The sequence below is a fragment of the Callithrix jacchus genome, chromosome 7, assembly GCF_049354715.1.
Source record: "Callithrix jacchus isolate 240 chromosome 7, calJac240_pri, whole genome shotgun sequence".
Lineage (NCBI taxonomy): Eukaryota > Metazoa > Chordata > Mammalia > Primates > Cebidae > Callithrix > Callithrix jacchus.
Window position 1 is genome coordinate 114,788,509 of NC_133508.1, and position 25,121 is coordinate 114,813,629.

The 25,121-nt window shown below is 36.3% G+C and overlaps 1 protein-coding gene across 8 annotated transcripts in view; it reads right to left on the reverse strand.

Annotated features, from left to right (window-relative positions):
* Positions 1–1,458: 1,458 nt before the first annotated feature.
* Positions 1,459–25,121, reverse strand: part of ZZZ3 (zinc finger ZZ-type containing 3) — a 72,959-nt gene continuing 49,296 nt past the window's right edge. For 3 of the 8 annotated variants that reach the window (XM_035251934.3, XM_078332278.1, XM_078332275.1), the window contains 10 exons: positions 22,348–22,486; positions 19,257–19,404; positions 19,054–19,166; positions 18,295–18,366; positions 16,864–16,965; positions 16,102–16,197; positions 13,644–13,796; positions 7,171–7,305; positions 5,044–5,144; positions 3,473–4,752 (listed from right to left, as the gene is read on the reverse strand). In XM_035251934.3, coding sequence (XP_035107825.1) covers positions 4,608–4,752; positions 5,044–5,144; positions 7,171–7,305; positions 13,644–13,796; positions 16,102–16,197; positions 16,864–16,965; positions 18,295–18,366; positions 19,054–19,166; positions 19,257–19,404; positions 22,348–22,486 — 1,204 coding nt within the window. In that variant the 3' untranslated portion in view covers positions 3,473–4,607. Of the gene's footprint in view, positions 2,378–3,472; positions 4,753–5,043; positions 5,145–7,170; positions 7,306–13,643; positions 13,797–16,101; positions 16,198–16,863; positions 16,966–18,294; positions 18,367–19,053; positions 19,170–19,256; positions 19,405–22,347; positions 22,487–25,121 lie in introns of those variants that run through there. The other 5 variants (XM_017974850.4, XM_017974852.4, XM_078332274.1 and 2 more) reach the window with 3 other exon arrangements.

The window sequence follows — 25,121 nt, forward strand, 5'->3', positions numbered from 1 at the left end:
CCAATAGAGGATTTCTTTGCTTATTCCATCTAAAATGGCAGACTATTCCCCATTCTCCCATAATTAGTTTTCTCTGAGCCTGATATATCTTCAAAGTATTTATCCCTGCCTCAAATTAGGTAATAGTTTTTATTTACTTACTTATTACTGGTCTTCTGCATTAGATTACAATCTCCATAAGGACACGGCTTGGTATCTCCAGTCCCACACACAGTAATTAATATTGAGAGCTAACATAATTACCATACTCTCTGCACGTCCAGTTTTCTCATGTATACAATGGAGAACATAATAGTAATGAACCTCATAGAAGAACTGTGAGGATTAAACAAAAGTTAGTAAGACACACAGATCATTTACTAGCTCCTAATGTACAATGAAAGGTAGCTCTTTGTCAACACTTGAGTGTTTCACTTCCACAACTGGGACTAAAACCCAGACTTTCCACTCCAGTGTCCTTTCCATTACATCATCATTTTTTTTGCGAGAGTGTTCTCCCCTAGGCTATTATGCAGTGGCACAATCTATTACAGCCTCAACTTTCCAAGTTCAGGTAATCCCCCACGTCAGCCTCCCAAGTAGCTGAGACTACAGGCACATGCCACCATGTCCAGCTAATTTTTTTTGTATTTTTAGTAAAGACAGGGTTGCCATGTTACCCAGACTGGTCTCAAACTCTTGGGCTCAAGCAATCCACCCGCCTTGGCCTCCCAAAGTGCAGGAATAACAGGTGTGAGTCACCGTGCCCAGCTCTGTTATATCACTCTTAAAAACATGGTAGAGAATCAAGATACACAGCCTAACTAGGGTCCCATAAAGAACCAAAACCACCTCTGCCAACAGGGTTGCACCACAGCCTTCAGGCAAGATAGAATCCAATACCCCTCTCCTCTCACAGCACTGTCAAGACGACCTTCTGAGGCAAGCCCTCTAAGGCTCTCACAGACACACTCAGTCATAGGTGGTATCTCTTAAGTTCCTGGAGGAAAAATTGTAAACTCGCCAAAATGTTGGTCATACAACCAACACATATTTATTGACAATTTTTTAAATGCCAGGCCCCAGAGATACAGACAGGCATGAATGTTCTCTGTTCTCATGGAGCTAAATGTATAATAACTCTGAAAAATCTAGTTAACTAGCTACATGAACTGTAGGAAAAAAAGTTATATATTTTCTTCTGGGATCATATAAACAGAAGCACATTTTTCATCAAGAAATAAAAACAAACAGTTTACAGCCTAAACAATGCCTTCATAAGCTTATAGAAAAACCTACTGAAATCTGAAGACTTCCAATCCCATCCAGTGTATCTATAGATGACTAACAGGCTTCAAACTTCATTATCCACAGTAAGAAATAGTTTTATATAGCACACAATACTTATATTTATGATTGAAAAAGACATTTCACAAAACAATATTTATCTTTATTACATGTGATATACCATTTTCTCTATTTCTTTCTTTTTTTTTTTAATGTTCCTCATACCTCAGTAAATTGTTGTGTTCTGTGATTTAATTTAAACAAAAAGGGGAAAGGGGGAAAATAGACAAGGCATACTATTAAGTTAAGTGAGAAGCACCCAACATGCATAGAAGAAAATCCTACCTGAGGCAGGAAACACAAGCCTTTGTCCCAGCTTTGCCTGAGTCTTTGCAAGCCTGGACATATGGTGAGGTGTGTACTCTTAGGAAGCACACCCCATCAGGAAAACAGAATGTAAGGCAACATCTGCACACTTCCGCTCCTAACACCTACTGTTGCCTGACACAAGGGCAAATTTCCTGCTCAGGAAGCAGGGTAGCAAGGCAGACGCTGACTCTGAAGTAATCTGTCTAGGTTAAAGTCCAAGCATCACTGCTTTACTAGGTATATGACCTTGGGCAGGTTGGTTAACTTTTCTCTGGCTAGATTTCCTCATATGACAACAGGATAATAAATGAACCTGCCTCATAGGGTTGTTGAGAATTAAATTGTTAGTTGTTATTTGCTCGCCTGGCACATAGTAAACACTGTAGCAGTGTTTTCTATTATTATTATGCATCACACCAAAGGAAACTTCCTCTGCCTAAACCTTACAGCAATGGTTTTAGATATCATTAAATGTTTCTTCAGTTGTGCATAACTTGAGCACAATATATCAGGAAATAGATCTTATCTACTGAATACCACTGAATAAGCAATGCTTTAGCAAGCAGGTCTTTTACAGTCTGTGTTAGCTTACAGTCAATAACTCTGTGTAGCAGATGGGGGCCTACTGGCAAATGACAGCTCTGCCCATTATTCTTGCAACTCTCAAAACAACAACAAAACACTACCTGCTATTATCCGAACTTCAGGGCCTTTTAAAGCCATGGGGGCTATTTTCCTGGAGCTGAAAAATGCAAAGCAAACACATCATCTGCTTAAGCAGAAAATCCTCTTTATTACTCAAAAATCTCAAAAACTGTTTGCCCTTGAAAATGCATTCAAGTGGCTTGTCTATTCCATTTATATAACGATTGTATCACTCACAGCCCTCTTCCAAAGCAAACATCATACTTAATGGAATTTTTTAATGGATCTGAATGGCTTTCCAAAACTAATTGGTATTTATTTCTACACAAACATAGAAGTTACCATCAAGTGTTACTATCTTACCTAATTAACAAGTTGAAGGCAGATCTTCTGGCACATTCACAAAACATTTAATATAAAAATGCCCAGAATGCTAATAATTCCCCTCTTCATCCCACTAATAATTCCAGGGTGAGAAGTTAAGCTCAAGTCCATTTACTTTTCCTTCTGTTATGATATATTATATCTATATCATCAGTGATCCTTAATATATTACTTTAAATTTTTCATATTTCTATATTTAAAATTCTATTACTTTTCTCAATTTAAAAAAATTCAGGGTATGATTTTAGTACCCTGATATGTACTGAAGAGAACTAGTAGATAATGTTCTCTTGATTTAGAATAGGAAAAAACGGCTGATTCTAAAAATTGGGTCAAATATAACACTTAATCAATCTTAGAATATTTATACTATCTTTTCCTATAGTTAATAGCAATTTCCAGGAAACAAGGTGATTTTTCAAAAGCCATCTGTTTGAATACATGGGGTGGGGGGGGCGTGGTGATTATTTTCATGAGGCACAACTAGAAAAAAAAACTTCAACTTAATTTTCACACCTGAGCATTAATAATTGCCTTTTTCTTTAAGCATAGTCTGTGTGCCTTTTTGTAAGCTCATTTAATTTAGTGTTTCAGCACACACTGAGTAAAAAACATTACCATATTTTACAGGGTTGCTTAAGATCACCCTCTTATCCATAATATATTCCTTATTCTTCATAAACAACAGAAAGAAAACTCTTAAATACGTGAGGCAAACCATTTAAAAAAAATACCAATTTCTGGTTTTAACACTGGTTAAAAAAAAAATCTAAAATCTAACCAAAAGGAAGTCACAACAAGCGTTCTATAATATAAACAGACAGTATCCACATAGTTTATTTCTCACAGTTCTCCTGACAAATGAACATCATTCAAGAACATACTGTATACACAGATAAGAAGAAACATACAAAATGTTTTAAATGATGCACAACAAAATCCAGCAGTATAAAAGAATGCATGTGAACTCTTGCTCACTGCGCAGACTAAATTTAATCACTTGTTTAAATAGTAATAAAAATACAATCTTTTATGGATCTTGTGCAGACTACAAAAGAGGGAAATTTTTACCATATATATGATTTTTATATTAGGCAGTTTTCTTTGATGAGTTGTACTGACAACTCCAAATACAGAGGCAGAAGGCTGTGTATTTTAAAGGAATTAATGTTGTGAATTAGAGACTTTACACAGTTATTACCACTGGCACTTTTCACCATAGTTTGTACACATCACATGATCATCTTATATAACATTACATTTAAAAAATATATCTGAGTGACAATTTTATAACATTCACACACCATGAGCTGGTTAAGGAAGCAATGCCACAGTTGCCTCCTGTAGTGCTTCACTGTTGGTAATTAAGACAATTCATTGTGGTTAAAAGAAATTAGATATCAATATGATTAAGCAGCTCCAATTTACTAAAGGCCATCAATGACCACCACTGGGACAGTGAGTTCTTTTAAAGTGTATATCCTAGAAGCAAACACCATCATTGGTTAAAACTTTGTCTAAAGAAGTCAGTTTCTGTGCTGAAAACTATTTTCACAAAACTGAAAGCTACTAAACTGTTTTAATATAAATACTTTGTCTTCTCATTATCATATCTATGACCAAGTTCTTTGAAACCTTTGGAATTTACTCTCTCTTTAATGTGTGCTCTCGTTCCATCTCACCCATGTAAGATCACCACCTAAAAGGTGGTGGTGAAAAATTCACCAGGGAAACCCTTTGCTCACCAGGAATGTTCAGCTGCTGAACAGTGATCTAGAGCCACAACGGTGCAGAGCTGTACTTGATGAGAACACTCAGGAAGCTCTCATGCTGTGAGTGTCATTTCTGGGAAAGCAGATAATCTTTCCAAACTGTGCACATAATTAACAATGATACCATTGCTATGTGTTGAAGAGGACTACTAAATGATGTTCTCTTCCATGTCATCTGTTTGCTGGAAAGTAGTTTGGGTCAAGGTAATTATAACTGGTGCCCTGGGACACACAGTAGTCTCTGTCTAAGAATGTCTCTGACCTATAAATAGGTTCTAATTGGTGATCTTCCTTGTGAATATCTGTTTCATGTAGGCTACAAAGAAAAAAAGACACATATCATTACATGGTATTGGATGCATTTTAGTCTGTATCTTACAAAGCTTCCTCACAGCTCTCCCTGTTTAAATCCATTAATCTATCAAAACCTCTAAAGGAAAGTTACTTGCCATGTGGTATGATTACAGAAAAAAATTGCCTAGAACAACAAAGCTTAATTCACTAAGTGTGGTTATTAATATATTCTATGTTTGAAATCAAATTCACTAATGACTGAGAAGCTCTTTTCTTGTCTAAGCTGAAGACCGACAATGAAGACAACACTTACCAGTCTGAACAAGAATCACAGAAATCCAAAGACATTTCTGGAGGACAATCCTGGCAATGCCACCGAATACCCTGGATGGGTTCTATGCCACAGTTATCACACTGTAAGATTCAGAGAGAAAAGGTTTTCAGTTACACTGTTCCATGGCCATTTTTATTTTCCACAAGGAAACAAATGATATGCACACAGACATCTCTCTCTCCATGCACAGGACAGTAATACAGCACACAAATGGTTACATGTTAGAGACAATTTCTGGCAAACGACATAAAATTCCGTCCACTCAATATCAAGATACAGATGAGTGAGAGGAACATTAGAAGGGATAATCTTCAGCTTAAATTTATTTAAAAATGTTTAAAAGTAAATCATCTCCAACTTGGGCATTTTGTTATTTGTAGCCGTCTACTTGAAAGGAACCTCAAACCATTGTATGATGGCTATGGTTGAGAAACACAGAGTTAATAGCATAGTTAAAACTAAATATGATACAGGAGTGTTTAAACAGGTTCTCTTGGCTAACATTAACCCAGGAAACCATAAAATTCTATCCCAACTTTTATCTTACTGAATTGCTCCCTAAACAAATGCCTCGTGTCAAAAAGGCAGATCTAGCTGTTTCTCAGCATGGTGGCATCACGATCATCCTCAGTGTGTTCTGTGCACTTTTAGAAATCAAAGGATATATAATTTCTAGTTTCTTTTGATCCTTTGACCAACTAGAGTGGCTGACAGACTGGCAAACAAGCCATGGCTGGGTTTTGCAGCAAAATTATGAGAAGTGAAGCAAGTTTCTCTTTGAAAGGCCAGAGCTGCCAGTTAGGAATATTTCTAATAGAGAAGCAGGGTCACTGAAAGATCAAGAGGGAAAATCATTTAATATAGTATGGCTACTGGCTACTCGAGAGGATCAAAGGTATAATTTTGCTTTCAATTTGGTGTACCAGTCATAGCACACATCAATACTTTCATGTGTACCCACCAACACCATCAAGTTCATGGCCTCATTATTACTTCCTCCAGTCCAACCAAGTCAATTCTAATGCCTAAAGGTTCCTCAAACTTGTCAATCTTTATTTCCACAGCCACCAGTCAAGTTCAGGACACCCTCATCTTTTATCTAAACTATCAAAAGAATCTCTAACCAGTGTCCTTCCTCTAGTCTTTCCATCCTCTAATTAAGTCTCCACACTAGGGCCAAAATTGAGGGGAAGAGCTGTTCAGTTCCAAACCCACTGCTTTCCTAAAAGATCATCACCCCTAAGAGTTTAAGTAACTAGATGATCTTTCCAAAATGGAAATTTCATGTTACTTTCTGCTTAAAATCATGCAATGGTTCCCCAACTTCTCAGGATAGTGTGAGCTCCCGAGCAAAAATTTCCAAGGCAGTACAGGCTGCCTCTACTCTCTAGTATGTACTCTAGTCACACTCAACTGTTTGTTTAACTTCTCTAAATTCCTTGAGAATTTAAACAGCGTAAGGGCAGAAACTGAGTTTGTTTTGTTTACTGCTGAATGTCTAGCAGTTAGCAAAGTGCCCGAAACATAATGTGTGTTACAAAATTCTGTGGAATAAGTGTATATATTTCTATTAGCCTCTCAATCAGAAAGGGAAAAAATCCATTTCTGATCCATGAAGAACAGCAACAAAAAGAGAAAGCTAAACAAAAGTCTCTCACATTTTACCTAAATTTATAGCTACCTGTATGTTTATCTTCACTCTACTAAGTGATAAACTCTTCACATCAGGAACGATGGCACCACTACTTCGTATAAATGAATGGGATAAAAGATAAACTTTTTCCTACATGCTCAGCAATTCTGGAGTTTAACACTCCAAAAACCACTTTAAAGTATTTCTTATCGCCCTTTTAAAATTAAATGAATACGCCAGCCTGGCTAACATGGTGAAACCCCATCTCTACTAAAAATACAAAAATTAGCTGGGCATGGTGGCGTGCACCTGTATTCCCAGCTACTTGGGTGGCTAAGACACGAGAATCACTTGAACCTGGAAGGAAGAGGTTGCAGTGAGCTGAGACTGTACTCCAGCCTGGGCAACAGAGCAAGACTCTGTCTCAAAAAAGTAGTTAAATTAAATGAATACTAAGATTACGTAGAACTTACCTTAAAGCCCACATGTTGCACAAATCCACTTTCAGCTTGCATTTGCTGAAGCTTCTGCTTCTTTAACTTTTTAAACTGTAATAGTTCTTTATATTCAGGTAAATTCCTATACATAATAGGAATACTTTCATCATCCTATCAAAAAAAAAAAGTTAGTTTGATAATTAAAATGAATTAAGTGTAAGAAATACTGATATAGAATATTTTTCTACTGATAGTTTAATTCTTAAAATATCTTTTAGTACTCATAGAAAATTAGTGCTGCTATTAGCAGTATTTTCCACAAATGCTATTGGAGGGCGTTTTTTTTTTTAAACACAACAGTAATCTGAATTGTAGTAGACTTCTTCAATGCAGGGACAAGGGGAAGATGGCCATGATTCCCACCTCTGTCATACACTATTGCAGACCCAATTCCATCTTTACATTTCCATGGTTACTTGAGTGACTTGTAATCTACTTCTCCCTCATCTAAGGAAGTTTCTCAGATTTTTACATTTGCTCCTATAAACATGACACTTTCTTAATAACAAGCAAACCAATCTCTATTCTTGTTTTTCGCTCTGTACTCCCAATGATCAAAGTAGTATATTTCTCTACTCAACAGCATAAACTGAGTTACAAAGATGATTATTTAGAATAGAGTATAAAAGAAAATAAAAACAGTAAAAACTACATAAATGTATTAAGTAGACTAGGTGCAGTGGCTCATGCCTGTAATCCCAACACTTTGAGAGGCCAAGGCAGGTGGATCACTTGAGGTCAGGAGTTCGAGACCCACCTAACCAACATGGCGAAAGTCTGTCTCTACTGAAAATACAAAAATTAGCTGGGCATAATGGCACACACCTGTAATCCCAGCTGCAAGAGAATCACTAGAACCTGGGAGGCGGAGGTTGCAGTAAGCCAAGATCGCAGCACTGCACTCCAGCCTGAGCAGCAGAGCAAGACTTCGTCTCAAAATTTTAAAAATAAAATAAATATGTTAAGTTGAAGTATCCCTTAATAAACTGGCTTTCAAGGTATAAAGTCCATTTATGATTCCAAACTTTTAGACACGTATGTTCAGAACCATCCCCCACCTCCCAATCAACAAGTAGTTTTCTACTCAAAGTGTTAACACACAAAATTTGAATTTTAAAATTGCTGACAACACTGTGGTTCATCATCCTAGGCAACTTCAAGATCATCACTGATGCCCAATTCCCTATTTCTGGCCTCTAATCTTAGACTGATTCTACTGAAATGACCTTCATCTTCATTCCTTCTCAGTCTCCCACTCCAACAGCCATACCTTGGACCTTGTCTTCAACTGTAAGTGTTTCACATCCAAAATATTAAGCTTAGATTTCCTACCTCCACTGTTATTTCTACTTCTTTCATATTCTCATCCCAAATAATCAGCTTATTTTTTAACCTCATTGAAATTTCTAATCACTATTCTACTACCTATTCTCCCAATTCATTTGTGCACTGCCACCCAGGATCCACTACTTTCCTTTGCTACCTAATGACTGATCCCATGCTCACTAATTTCCTAAAAGGATCCCCAGTTATTTGACCCATGTTCTGTAAATTCCCAATCCTGGACCAGACAAGCCCTGCCCCTCCCATTCCTCTGCTGCAATAGGTATTTTTAAGTGCTATGTTTATTTTACATTAAGAAAACAAAAGCTTACAGAAAGCAACTCAAGTCAGAAATCTAAGTGTTATCCCCGATTTTTCACTCTAGTCTTATATCGAATGTAACAAATCCTGTTGTTTCTTAATATTTTCTATAATCTCTCTCAAATTGGTCCTCTAGTATCCAGCCCCTCCTTTGCCCCTACCATTACTTAAAAGCTCCCGATGGTTTCCTATCTATAGTATCAAGTCCAAAGTCTTCAGCTGAATAAAAGATTCTTTACAATTTCACACTTCATCTATCTTATCTCTCACTTTTTCTGTTTGTTTTTTTTAGAGACAGGGTTTCACTCTGTCACCCAGGGTAGAGTGCAATGGCAGGGGCTCTCTGCAGCCTTGACCTCCCACGCTCAAGTGATTCTCCCACCTCAGCCTCCCGAGTAGTTGGGGTGACAGGCACACACCACCAAGCTCGGCTAATTTTTTTTTTCTTTTTTTTTTTGTAGAGACGGGGTTTCATCATGTTTCTCAGCTTGGTCTCAAACGTCTGGGCTCAAGCGATTTGCTCACGTAGGCCTCACTTATTGCTGGGATTACAGGTCGAGCCACTGTGCCTGGCCCCACCATGTTTCATCCATTTCAAATTCTTGTCAACTAAATATGTTAGATAATTGTTATTACCACCCTATATCAACACTGAGAAAGATGACATAAGTAATGCTATACACTAATAAATATGTGACCCAAATAATTAGATAATATGCTAAGAAATGTCACAAAACTTACTTAATTCAGATATTTTACAAATGCAAAGAGTGTAAACACTTTAAAAATTTTAAATTTGCTTTTAAATTCTAAGGATATTTTTAAATGTGGTCAGCAAGGGTAAGATTAAGAAAAATTAAATCACTTCACACCCAGTAGGTAGCTACTACTAAAAAAAGAAAACAAATAAAAAATAACCACCATTGGCAAGGATGTAAATAAACTGGAATCCTTGTGCACTGTTGGTGAGAATGTAAATGGTAGAGCTGCTTTAGAAAACAGAATAGTGGCTCCTCAAACAATATAACATAAAATTACTATAGAATCTAGCAATTCTACTTCCCAAAAGAACTAAAAACAGGGTATTTGTATACCCACGTTCACAGCAGCATTATTCACAACAGCCAAAAGGTGGAAGCAACACAAGTATCCATCAACAAATGAATGAATAAACAAAATGTGGTATACAATGAAATATACTGCAGCTTTAAAAAGGAAGGAAACTGTGATACATGCTACAAAATAGATGGACCTTGAAGACCATATGCTGGGTGAAACAGGCCAGTCACAAAAGGACAAATACTGTATGCTTCCACTTATTTGAGGTATGAAGAGTGGTCAAATTTATAGGTACCGAAAGCAGAATGATGACTGCTAGAGGCTAGAAAGAAGGGTGACTGGGGAGATGTTTAATAGGTACAGAAGTTCAGTCATGTAAGCTGAGAGCTCTGGAGACCAGCTGCACAATAATGTGACTGTACATAGCATTGTAAAAATGGTGAGATTGGTAAATTTTATGTTACATGTATTTTACCATAATTAAAACAAAAATTTTTTAAAGCCTCAAGGATTTCCACTTTAAACTTTAAACTTACTTAAAGGGGAACTAATATCAAATTGGGCTACAACCGTATACAAATTTTGAAGACACAGAGTAAATAACATATAAGTAATCTATCGCTTTTTTGAAAAGAGAAACAAAAATCTATAAATTTTTCCATCAAATGCTTCATAAATATGTATTTTGAGTAACTATTTTTAAAGCAGTCAGAATAATTTAAACTGGTCCTCATTTTAAAATAAATAAAATCAACAACAAAAATTACATCAAGTCCAATCCATTCTATCATATTTTGCCAATTTGTCAAACTGTACCTTTGGGTTTTATTTTTTTGTGTTTTTTCCTGAGGATTTTGGGTTTTGTTGTTGTTTTGGTTTTTTGTTTTTGAGATGGAGTCTTACTCTGTTGCCCAGGCTGGAGTAAAGTGGCATGACCTCGGCTCACTGCAACCTCTACCTCCCGGGTTCAAGCAATTCTGCCTCAGCCTCTGAGTAGCTGGGACTACAACCACGTGCCACCATGCCAGGCTAATTTTTATATTTTTAGTAGAGACAGGGTTTCACCATGTTGGCCAGACTGGACTCCAACACTTGACCTCATGATCTACCCACCTCAGCTTCCCAAAGTGCTGGGATTACAGACGTGAACCACTGCATCTAAGCTTTTTGTTTTTCGAAGACAGAATCTCCCTCTGTCACCCAGGTTGGAATGCAGTGGCATCATCCAGGTTCACTGAAGGCCCAACCTCCCAGGCTCAATAATCCTCCAATCTCAGCCTCTTGAACAGATGGGGCTTTAGGAATGTATCACCATGCCAGGCTGATATTTTTTTCTTTTTTGTAGAGATGGAGTCTCACTATGGTGCCCAGGCTGGTCTTGAACTTAGGCTCAAGTAATCCTCCTGTTCCAGCTTCCAACAGTATTAGGATTACAGTTGTGAACCACCACACCTAGCCAAACTGTACTTCTTTTAAGCATTCCACTACCACTCCTCATGCAGCCAATTTTTATCCATAGTTCAAGTATCATCTCCACTATCACCTTCTCAGGTCTTCCCCTGAAACTTCCAATCTAAATTAAGTACCTCTTAAATAATTAGGTTAGCATCTATTTTTCCTTTGAAGCATGCATGCATGCATGTATGCATTCATTCATTCATTTATTTTGGAGACAGAGATTTTGGTCTTGTTGCCTAGGCTGGAGTGTAGTGGTGCGATCGCGGCTCCTGGCAACCTCCACCTTCTGGGTCCACTCAATTCTCCTGCTTCAGCCTCCTAAGTAGCTGGGATTAGAATCATGCACCACCATGCTCAGCTGTTTTGTTTTTCTTTTTTCTTTTTTCTTTTTTTTTTTTAGTAGAGATGGGGTTTTTACCATGTTGGCGAGGCTGGTCTGGAACTCCTGACTTTAGGTGATCTCCCCACCTTGGCCTCCCACAGTGCTGGGATTACAAGTGTGAGCCACAGCGCCCGGCCTGAAGCACTTTTTTAAATGTGTGACTTACTGATATAATTACACATTTATGTCCTCCCACAAGACTAAGATTTATAAGCATAAAGATCAAACATATTTTGTTCATAACTACGTATCTAACCCATAGCAAAGCCTGAAAAATAGTAAGTTTAAATAAACATTTCTCAGATGTACAATTCTAATAATACAAAGTATGAAATTATACACATATGCTGTTTAAGACACAGCAGATATTAATCATTTCTCTCTCTTTTTTTTTTTTTTGAGATGGAGTTTTGCTCTTATTGCCCAGGGTGGAGTGCAATGGCTGGATTCGGCTCACTGCAACCTCTGCCTCCCAGGTTCAAGCAATTCTCCTACCTCAGCCTCCCGAGTAGCTGGGATTACACCACACCTGGTTAATTTTTTATATTTTTAATAGAGATGGGGTTTCTCCATGTTGGTCAGGCTGGTCTCGAACTCTCGACCTCAGATGATCTGCCCACCTGAGCCTCCCAAAGTACTGGGATTATAGGCGTGAGTCACTGCTCCCGGCCTGAATTCATTATTTTAAAAACAAGAAAACAGGTGGGGTGCGGTAGCTCATGCCTGTAATCTCAACACTTTGGGAGGCCGAGGCAGGTGGATCACGAGGTCAGGAGATCAAAACTATCCTGGCCAACATGGTGAAACCGCATCTCTACTAAAAATACAAAAATTATCCAGGCGTGGTGGCACACACCTGTATGCCCAGCTGCTGAGGCAGGAGAATCGCTTGAACCTGGGAGGCTGAGGCTATATAATGAGCTGAGATCACACCACTGCACTCCAGCCTGGGCAACAGGGTAAGACGCTGTCTCAAATAAATAAATAAATAAATAAATAAATAAATAAATAAATAAATAAATAAATAAAAATAAAGGGAGAATTCAGCAATTATCCCCCACCTTTTCTATATGTACCTCAGAGTAGCCAAATAGTTGATTGGGAGGCAGGGGGATTACTTTATAGAATAGTCCATTAAGTAAATGAAGAAGAAATGATAGCATAATCACTATTTTGTAACATCTAAAGAATTAATCGATTTGGGCAATGATCAGTAGCTTTTATGGCAAAAAAAAAAAAAAGAGACAACCAGGCTGATAAAACTACATGTGATGTAGTCCTGCCCACCCTAACAAACAAATACATCTGAATCTGACCAATGCTCTCGACCTAATATGAATTTACAGGAAATTCAGAAAACAGAGGAACAGGCTAAATGACATCAAGGAGATGTAATCAATAAAATCCATACCGGAAAATTCTACAGTACAAATGAACCAGTTCTTCAACAAAAACATTGTGAGAGGGAAAAAAGGAAAGTGAAAGAGGGAGAATGAACCTATTGTGATTTATAGGCTTTATGAGGCTCCAAACCCAAATAAAACAAATTAGAAAAAAAATAATGAACAGTGACTATGTACTTCACTGTTTAACAAATTATCTTTTTATAAACATGATAATATCTGGGACTTGCTCCAAAATAATCCAGAGCAGAGTTGAGGTGGGTAGGGAGGGAGTAGAGATTAAAACAAGGTAGCCACATGTTGATAATTGTTAAGGTTCATTATACTAATCTACTTTTGTATATGATTGAAATTTTCTTCACAAAAGCACATTACTTAAAAAACTATACATTGGACTTGTTCATTAAAAGAGAAGAAACCAACATTCTCTGAAGAGTGGAAATAATTAGAAAATCCTACTCTCCTTCTATACCTTGTGTATAATAACTAAATAGATAACTTACTGATGCCTCTTCAACAGCAGCGTTCATGTGGCTCTGAAAACAAGATCGATCATCATCTTCATCCATATACACTGGTGGTTCATGTGAAGTCATGAACGTGGAAGGCTTAAAGAGATGCTTATTAAGAGGGTGCTGCCGTCTGCTTGTTGAAGACTAAGAAAACAAATTTTTAATTGGGACAGTAAAAAATCATTATAAAAATTGAAAATATAAAAATACAAATTTACTTCCAACAAGTCTATCAGAAGAATTTTACCTCTATCCTTTAGCATACTTTTATGTTGTTGCTTTTTCTATGTTTTCTGGGTTTTTAAAGCACAACTAGCCTTAAAAAAAAAAGAAAAAATGTAGGGGAAGTACCCCAACAACAGTAAAATGGACCACATGCTCAATATATACCTTATATTTGTATCCCCAGCATTCACCACTCTTGGCAGTCAAATGCTAGCTGCACTGAACTCTTATGATCATCTTATAAAAAATCAGAGAGGATGAAGTGGCCTGTGCCAGACATAACACTATCCAGTAAAAGAAAAATTTCTATAACATTATCAATATCTGAAAGTATTTATCTAACACTGACTGACTGCTTACTTCATGCCAGGAGTGTCCAACCTTTTGGCTTCCCTGGGCTACACTGGAAGAATTGTCTTGGGCCACACATAAAATACACTTAACACTAAAAAAAAAATATTGTAATGTTTTAAGAAAGTTTACCAATTTGTGTTGGGCCACATTCAAAGCTGTCCTGGGCCACACGTGGTTCTGTGGGCCATGGGTTAGACAAGCTTGCTCTATGCCAATATCATTTAATCCTTACAACATTCCTATAAAGTAGTTATCATCACCTCTAATTTAAAGATGAGGAAACTGAAGACAGGGAGGTTGTTTCTTGTCCAGTGTGTTGCAGCTAGATAGTGGTAGAACCAGGATTACAAACTAGGCCTGTGTGGTGCCCAAATTCTCACTCTCCACCACTATGTAGCCCGCCTGTCTTGATCAACAGCACAGTCACACCCTGAGCTACATTTCACCTGTTCCCAAATTTAACTATATTGGCAAACAGTCATTATAACTATAGCTGTACTAGATCTTCACAGCCAAAATACAGTATACCCAAGGGAAAAAAAACACATGCAGTTTCTCCAGTATTCCTTTTGTTATCGTCACCCAGTGTTAACTATGACAACATATGGTTACAGCACATCTATAAAGTTAGCTTAGAAATTAATCATGAAAATTAGAGCTCTTATGTAGAACACTGGTTAATGTAAGGTTCCAATATCCCAAAATTATAGGATGAACTCCACATATCTAACACAAGTTATCCTACATTTGATGGGAAATCCAAAATATTTAAAACAACTGGCAAATTAAAACAAGCTTCCAAAGCTTGGTTTAAAAAAAATGTTTTTTAATATGTAAAGCATGAAACTATATAGACAATATACTTAATGTAAAATCACATTAAATGGCTTCAATATGGTAGAGTAACAGCAATACATATACTCTTAACTTCTCTTTATGAAAGATGGCAGTGGTGGGGAGGGAAAAATACCAGGATAACTTATTAAGAAAATGAAAAACGGCCAATTATGTATTTTTATTTTTTACAAGTATAAGAAACTAGCTACATTTTAATGCAGTGTTCTGTTTGGGAAGGGAACAGTAGCTTCCCCACCGTAGAAAGCAACAGAGAATAGTGGAAAAAGCTTGGCATCCGAATGAGAGAATCAGTGGTTCCCAGACTTAACAGCTAAATGACTAGATAATTTACTCAACATACCTGAGGGCCCAGTTTCCTTATCTAATGAAAGGTTATAGAATAGTAGACCCTGGCCCAGAGCCCTCAACAGTAAGGAAAACAGTTAGCTATTAATATTATTACGAGTAAAGTGAAGATAAGACTATTTATACTTCAAGAATTGTAGTAAGCATTAAATAAAATATTTTACTTTTTTAAAGACATGGGATCTCACTATATTGCCCAAGTTGGACTTGAACCCCTGACCTCAAGTACTCCTCATCCCTCAGCCTCCTGAGTAGCTGGGACAACAGGTGCACACCACTGTGACTGGCTTTAGAATATCATAATAACCCTTTCTATTCTTGGATTTAGGTAGCATTATCGACAAAACAAATTGGTTGTACTTATTAAATAATCAAATATCCTAAAAACTTTACCCTCACAAAGGCCTTTCTAACATATTCTGAATCTAAAATCTTTCAAGATTACCGCCAAAAAAATAATGGAAGAATCATTAAAGCTCAAAGAATTTCACTGAGCAGCAACAATGGAGTCCTTATCCTGCATTTATGCACACTATAAGGAAATGCTTAGAAACAAGAGGTTTTAAAATAAAACAACGCTATTCTGTCAAATGTATACATTTTTACATAGCAATTCTTACTTTAATAAATTTAATCTACAATTTACTTTCATTTATTTTATTTTTACCTTTTTGGAGTATATATATAAGTTTGGTGTTCTGCCTGGTACTGGAATACCCGCTTTAGTTAGCTTTATGAAATACTTCTGTACTCGGCTGGCAACCTAAGGAAACACGACAAGTCTCTTAACACAATGAGATGACATACAATACCTGAGTCGTTTTTAAAAATTAAAATGTACATGTGTATCTAATAAATGTTAACAAGTCAATGCTCATCATGAATCTAGAAATAACAATAAACTGCCACCAAATACACATATATTTTAAAATCTAGGCAAAAGAAAAATTATTCAAGTAAATTTAAATTTGATTGATTCCAAAGCTAAACACATATTTCAACTTGTAAACACTTGTTTGTAGTATAAAAACACATCTATTAATATAGATGGGAATATGAGGGAGTAAACTGCAAGATACATTTTTAGAAAGACAACCAGAGAATACTAAGGCAATGAAACAAATCTGTTTGCACAGTATAACCAAGAAGTATACAATTAGTATGCTTAGTAAGCATTCAAGAGAAACTGAGTTTATTATATGTTCCTTTTTAAATATTTTGTAATGATCCAAAGCAGAAACATCTCAAATTGTTTCTGAAATCAACAAATATACATAAAATTAAAAAAAAACAACAACAAAAAAAAACACACTACAGCATTCTGTAGCTCAAAGTGTTATGGCAGATTGCCCGATGTCAGCTGCATTATTCTCCTTTATTAAAAAACTACCAAAAGCATGCCAGCAATCTCAGCCATCTCCTCAATTACCTGTTTTGCTGTCCTGTTGCCCAGTTCATCTGCTATCTTCTGCCAGCGTCGAGATTCTACTTCTTCAGGAGGGTATTTGATGAGCAGCTGTTCAAGCTTTTTCTAAGCCATACCCAAGACCAAATTTAAGAAAATATGTATTTAATTTTAAATATTGACTTTCTAAATAAATACATTCACATTCCATTTCAAAATGCAATACTCCCACCTTTGGGGGATACATTATTAGAAATGCTCATAGTAGGAAAAATTTCTAGTTAGAAACTTAAGACTTCACAGGGAACAATGAAATTAGAGAATAAACTTATGAAGGAGCTTACAAAAGTCTTCTATGCACATAAGTAAAAAGACCGCACAAGGAAACAGAAAATAAGTAAACAAATTGGTAGATTACACATTTTAGTGATTTCCACTGACCATATTTTCTTACTAGACTACGTCAGGTTTTCCCGTACAGTTTTGAGAAAAACATGTAAATTCACTTAAATTTGGATATTAAAAGAGGTTTTTCCTTCCTTTGTGTGGTCCTTCATTCAAATATTTGATTTTAATATTCTTTCCTGTCTCCTAGAGATGCAGAAATCTGGATGCTTTAAATAAATAAAGATATCTCAAAGCTTTTTATAAACTGCTAAATGTATAGCTGTGGGGTTAATACCCATATGAGACCGAGATGTGCTTCAAACTTCACCCACAAACAACCCTTGCCATTAACCAAAAGACAATGCTAGCCATATGCCAGAACTGACTTGGCTTCCTCATCTCTCCTCGACAACAAAAATAAGAAAGCACTTAAAGCTCAGCTTTACTGGCCTCAGGTTTTTCTCTCTCCCAAAGCCACATTACAAAACATCTATTTTATTCCACCCATTTCTACCACTTTCTGAAAACCCAGGTTCCTTCTTTTAAAATTATCCCTAAACAAGAGTTTACACATTCTCAAAATCCAAAATTCTTGAAGTACAGAAAAAGGTATACAAAAATAAGCGTACATATTTAAAACTCATGGTTAAGAGGGATCACATACAACAACATACACTTAATTCATAATATGGACTCTCTTCTTTGTGAAATGGAGTCTCGCTCTGTTGCCCTGGCTGGAATGCAGTGGCATGATCCTGGCTCAATGCAACCTCTACCTCCTAGGTTCAAGCAATTCTCCTGCCTCAGCCTCCTGAGTAGCTGGGATCATACAGGTACATACCACCATGCCTGGCTAATTTTTGTATTTTTTAGTAGAGACAGGTTTCACCATGTTGGCCAGCTTGGTCTTGAACTCTTGACTTCAAGTGATCTGCCCACATCAGCTTCCCAAAGTGCTGGGATTACAGATTACAGGTGTGAGCCACTGCACCCGGCCTCATAATACTGACTCTAATGTTAACTGTTTACTTTGTTTTTAAGCCTACATGATTTTGAAATATCTATTACCTGTTCTTCAACAGTCCACAATTGGTTAAATGTTTCAGGTTTGGTATCATCACACAGGCGTCCTCTTATCATCTGCACATAAGACAAGGCTTTTGTCAGAGAGAAAATAACAAAGTCTACCCTTCGATATAGCCAAATAACACACAAACTGAAAATTTTTAATTAATTTTAAAATATTTGAGTATATTTATTTTTTTAATGTAATGGTTCTTTTTTTTTTTTTTTACTATTTACAAAATCTCTTCATCACATTATTTTATTTTGTTTGGTTTCACACCTTCAGCAATCCTGTGGAATACATGATAGTACCGTAACTTCATTTTTTTTTAAAGGACAAGGAAATGTGGGTTCAGAATTGAAAAGTAACATGTCTACTGAGGTTCATCTAACTAAGAGTAGCAAGGCCAGGACTCAAATCCTGGTCACATGTCACTATACACAAAGGAGCTACTATGTTCAGAGTAAATACTATGTGTTGGATACTGTACTAGGCACATTGCATGTACTACCTACTTAACCCTACAACACACATTTTATATAAGAGGAAACTGCAGCTTATAGACTTCAACACAAATGATGTCTGAAGGTTCACAGCTAGTAAGTTAAGATGCCAACCTAAGTTTCTCTTAATTTCAAAGTTCATGTCCCCTTTATCTTCCAGTGAAAGACTTTTTAATTTTAAGAATACAAATGAGCAAAATGTTAAAATGTTTTGCCTAAAATTCAAATTTTCCTACTCCAATATTTCATACTGCTTACCTGAGGACGACTGCTTGAGCCTTCTGGACCATCACTCAAAGGCAACATAGAATATGAAAGGGACTCTCCATCCTTCTTAGGATCTAAAGGACTTTTTGGTCTGGCAGGTAAACCTACTGAAAAATAAGACCACATACAGAACCGTTAAAGCAAAACACTGCCAGATATTTTTCTACTTAAATTCTTATCATATGATTTCTTACCTTTATCAAAAACTAGCTTAACTCTTCTAGTATGTCTTTTACGATTTTTAAATTCTCTTTCAAAGTTCCCAAGGCTATGGGTATATTGGTCCCATACAATCTCAGGCAACTGAACAACTCTCTGTGGATATGGAAGCCCTATGTCAGCCTGGGGGCAGGGGAGATAAAACAAAATAAAGTAAAAGTCTAAATTTAATTGAAGAAATAATCGACCACAGTCAAATTTTCAGATGACTCCAAATCCAAATAATCAATGGAGTATTTCTACTCATATTTAAATCCAATAGACAATAAAGTTAATTAATACAGTCTAAATATTAAATGCTAAAAACAATAAGTGAAGAAGAAATGAATTTGGCAAAACCTAAGTACTGCTTCTAGATGGAGGGAAGTGTCTTTTAAAATAATGATAGTAATATTAAATAAAACTAATGAGCCATAATTGTTCTCTGCATTCCGAATACCAATATATATCACCAGTTTCATAAATGTGAACTAGGAGGAATTTTTTATATGTCCACTAAAACAAACATATTACATGTCAACAACATAACTGACAAACCTAAATAAAACAGGCAAGCTGAGTTTGCATGAGCAAACACAGAAAAATAGAAGAATCAACCCTTTAAATTAAATTTAGTAGAAAAAATTTTTTTCCAAAGAGCACAGGACTTTTATGGTAATTTTTTTCTTTAAAAAATACTCCCAGACGCTGATAACTTCATGGTTAATAAAGTATGTGGCTTTAATATATTTGTGCATTTTTGTAAAAAACTCTAAAGATGGTCAAAATTACATCTTTATTTCTGAAATAAAGTGAAAAGAAATTCCATTCTAGGCCAGGCACGGTGGTTCACGCCTGTAATTTCGGCACTTTGGTAGTCCCAGGCATGCAGATCACCTGAAGTCAGGAGTTCCAGACCAACCTGGCCAAGATGGTGAAACCCCATCTCTACTAAAAATACAAAAATTAGCAAGGCATGGTGCAGTGCACTTGCAGTCCCAGATACTCAGGAGGTCGAGGCAGAAGAATCGCTTGAACGCAGGGGGCAGAGGTTGCAGTGAGCAAAGATCAGACCACTGCACTCCAGCTTGGATCACCGAGTGAGACTCCATCTCAAAAAAAATAAAAAGAAAAAAAAGGCCGGGCGCGGTGGCTCAAGCCTGTAATCCCAGCACTTTGGGAGGCCGAGGCGGGTGGATCACGAGGTCAAGAGATCGAGACCATCCTGGTCAACATGGTGAAACCCCGTCTCTACTAAAAATACAAAAAATTAGCTGGGCATGGTGGCGCGTGCCTGTAATCCCAGCTACTCAGGAGGCTGAGGCAGGAGAATTGCCTGAACCCGGGAGGCAGAGGTTGCAGTGAGTCGAGATCGCACCATTGCACTGCAGCCCGGGTAACAAGAGCGAAACTCCGTCTCAGAAAAAAAAAAAAAAAAAAAAAAAAAAGAAAGTCTGTTCTAGACTAAACCTGAAAATGAAGAATCAGCAAATAATCAACTGCATACAAATCCAGTAAATATGCCTAACTGCGTCTTTTTGCCTACTCGGAAAAGTAAATGAAATGAGATTAAGGTTAATAAATTTTTCATTAGTATTTACTAACACCATCTGTTTTAGTTGAATCAACTGTAAATAACCATTATAAGTCTTATATGTTTATACCAGCAAATTATTTAATAACAGCAATGCAGAATCAATAAACACTTAAAGGGGCCTCATTTTAACACAGAAGGTACACAAAAATTCTAAAAACCTTAGAAGTTTTAACAAATCAAAATATGGACTCTACATCTATTATAATATTCAATGTTTTCTAAATGCATGAAGAGAAAGAAATGTTTACTAACTAAATAATATAGCTAGAAAAATTCAAATAGTAAGTTAACACATCTAGTGAAATAAATTCCCCAGGACTGCTCTCCTAACACCTGGTACACTACTTTTGTAACTCACTAAAAACAGGTAACTCACAAAGATACTAGAGTTGTCTTACAAGACAAGGCTTCATTTCTTTTTTAAGAAGAGGATTCTTTTTCATCATTTTTCAGTTTTAATCTTTTCACAGAATGCTGATTAATATCACGTCTCTAATGAACAATTAGGGGGTCCCTATTACAGCACAAATGCACATCAAGATCATCTCCATATTTACACACCAAGAAACTCACTATAAAAATCTGCATCATTTTTAAGTGGTTAAGTGTTAAACATGAAACTTTTATTTTAAGAAAAACAAAATTACAGATAATTTTCACATTTAAAAATGGCATTTTTTAATTAGGGAAATTTTATATTTCTTCCTCAGAGACATGGCTATCATAACTATAAAGACATTTAAAATCGATTTTGTTTTTATCACTATTGTTTTTTGTTTTTTTTTTGAGACGGAGTTTCGCTCTTGTTACCCAGGCTGGAGTGCAATGGCGCGATCTTGGCTCACTGCAACCTCCGCCTCCTGGGTTCAGGAAATTCTCCTGCCTCAGCCTCCCAAGTAGTTGGGATTACAGGCGTGCGCCACCATGCCCAGCTAATTTTTGTATTTTTAGTAGAGACGGGGTTTCACCATGTTGACCAGTATGGTCTCGATCTCTTGACCTCGTGATCCACCCACCTCGGCCTCCCAAAGTGCTGGGATTACAGGAATGAGCCACTGCACCCGGCCCTCACTATTGTTTTTTCTCTCAATATGTACGAAAGTACTAGTGTGCAAAAGACACAAAAGTAGTTAATTCATTCTGAAGTATTTTTTTCTTTTAGCTTACTAATCCTCAAGTCCTGAAACAGAGGAGGAAAATACTCAAAGAAGGGGAAGGTAACAGGAAAAGCTAGAAAAATATGGCTAAGGAATTGAACAAGTTCCCATACAAACATCCAATAAAATCTTCCGGCTATTTTCATTTGGATATATCGCATGCCTGGTGGAGGTGGAAGAAGTTGGTATCTTGCCTTAAGCTGTGTGGGTAATTATACAAGAAAAAACTTAAACATTTTAAAAAGCATATACTGATACAAAAGAATAAACCAAATTCTCTTAAGCTATTCCCACACAGATTTTAGTAAATCTTAAAAAGTGTTCAATGTATACCTTCTTCTGGAGTTTTTCCACAAATCCAATGGGATTTTTTAGTGCTTCTCTCTGGTGTCTGCCTAAATTTTCAAGGTCTTGGACTGCTTGAGAACGCTGAGCCTCGAGTACAGCAATCGTCTGTAATAGTCTCTGATAACTACAGAGACAAAGAAAAATATCTCACTAAAAATTTCTAGTAACAACAAGAAATAAAAACTGAGTTCAAGCCATGATCTACTATTAAGTCACACAGTCTTTTAAGAGTTACCTGAAAGAGTTTAGTAAAACATATTACTGGGAATAAATGAGGTCTTCCTGAGTTACGAAGTACCTACAGAAAATAACAGTTAGAGAAAGCCAAGCCTTCTTCCCCCATCTTAAGTTTTTAATTCTTGAACCTGAACAAGTACAACAAAAAAAGCATTTTGACTTTCCAACAATCTAAGTCATTAAGAAACTGCTAGATAAAAAAAAAAATTACAATGATAAAATCTTAACACTAGGAGGGATTACTATGTTCAGCCACTTTGTTGTACTATGTTGGAAAAAGGAATTTGAGGCATGTTTTCTCACCCAGAAACACATGACACAGTCACATAATTCCAACGTGATCTTAGGCTCATGGTTTCCATTTGCTCTGTTATACCCTCCCTCCTACTTAAAAGATTTACTTTTCCATCAACAAATCTGTTACTTTTTTCTTCTGCATGAAAGATAAAGACAAACGTTCAATTCTTAAGTATTAATCCTTTAAAGAGAAGAAAGACCATTAAGATATTTTTAGTTTCCTGTTTGCAAAGGTCCATTTGGCACAGCTAACATACAGTTTTATCCACACAAATATATTGCATGTCATTATCCTGAAATCTCACTATAGTACATCTATTCTAATTAATATTCTCCGTTTAAATTGTCCTGCCTCTCTGTTTAATTTCACATTATCAATACACATAGAAAAACACGTTAAACTCAAAGCTCTGAATGCTCAAATAGATTTTGCAAAACAACTTTGAAAAAAAAAGTCACTCCAAGTTCACTTTAAAATAAGTGGTGAAGTCCTTAAAGTATAAGCAAAGCACAATTTTTCTTTATGGCTTCCAATAACTTTCATTTTGTTTCCTGCTAGACTGTAAACTACGGAATGGCAAGTTCATCTGTTTTGTTCATTGTTTTGTTTAGCCAGTAAGCAACACACTCCCCAGCATACAGATACTCAATAAATATTTTCTGAATGAATAAGTGAATAGATATTCTCTGAATCTTTTAAGTTCAGAAGTAAGCAAACTAGCAGCAGTATCAAATGTGAAATACTGCAATTTTGAGGTTCACAGGCCATGGTGTCATGGTAACATGATGTTCTCTAACAGAACACTTTCTCAGCCTCCTCTCTAAAACAAATCTTATTCTTGTTTTCAAGCCCTTGTCAACTAATCCTCGAAGAAGTTTTTAATAACTAAGGTAAAAATGCTAACAATGAAAGGTAAGACTCCTCTCCAGCTAAAGATACTTCCTTTAAAACTAGAGCTATGAGTGAGAAAAGCAGGGCTGTACTAAGTCACTATTGGATAAATTAGAGGATAAGTCTAAACTCACCTTCACTAAGCCTCCTTTTGCTTTGAAGTGTATGGAGTGTACAAATCCTGTCTCAGCTGGCTGTTTCTACTAAGCAGGCTCACAGAGACTCAATTTTAGGGTGATGGTAGTGATCTGAGTGCTAGAAGCTATCCTCTCTATATAATACTCTTAACTGTCATACTTCACCTTCAGAATTCCTATCCCACTAGCTGAATACAACCAAAGGCTTATTATATTGCTATCTACCCCTGTTTTAAGCAGGAGTAACACACTTCAGTATCACTTTAAAAACAATCATGAATTTATTAAAACTTCAGTAAATGCTACAGGCACAGTAACAACTAATAAGGCACAAGTAAAAACAGAGTTATGAAAAAACAAGTTTGAAAAAAGTGCTACAGTCAGTTACAATGGCAGCTGTCTTTTTGTTATGTTTGGAGCAAACGGACACTGAGAAGACAGACCTCTAATTTGAAGCCAACAAATTACAACAATTTTACAGTATATAAATTATTCCATAACAAATCTGACTTAAAAAATAATTCCAACAAAGATGGAAAATAAAGTACAGTTCTTCAGTTCTGCTTCCATCTAGTTAAGACAAAATGATTATTAGATTGGAAGTCCTATGATAAACACTGGTAAAGTCTTCAAGCTCAAAATAATAAAGACTCTAAGAAAACAGTAAATTCAAGTCTTTTATCCCAGATAATTGGAATTATTTCCCAGCATACTCAGAGACTGCACCAGTAAGATTACCATATATATATATCTGTGAGCAGATACGGAAGAAATTATTTAAATAAAACTGGAGTGACATCTAGTAAAGACAGACGAATCTATTTTCAATCCTGCTCATCCACCTACACAAGCAAACTATAGAAGCTGATCCAGGCATGAATCCAAGGTGAGATTCATTTTTCATTAATTCATCAATTATCTACTAAGAAAACAAGGCACTATCCTAAAAGCTTTAGTAATTATCAAGATAAATCAGGCATGAAGTCTAGGTATAGTAGAGAAGCTACAATTATATCATGGAGGAACTGAATGAAGTACAAATAGGACTGGAATGGTTGTGTTGCTGGGGATGGAGGATGGGTACATGAGTGTTCATCATACTAGTCTACTTCTTTGCATGTCTTAAATTCTCCATAATGAATGTTTAAAAATTAATTCCAACTTTGACCCATATTAATGGGGGAGGTAACGACTGT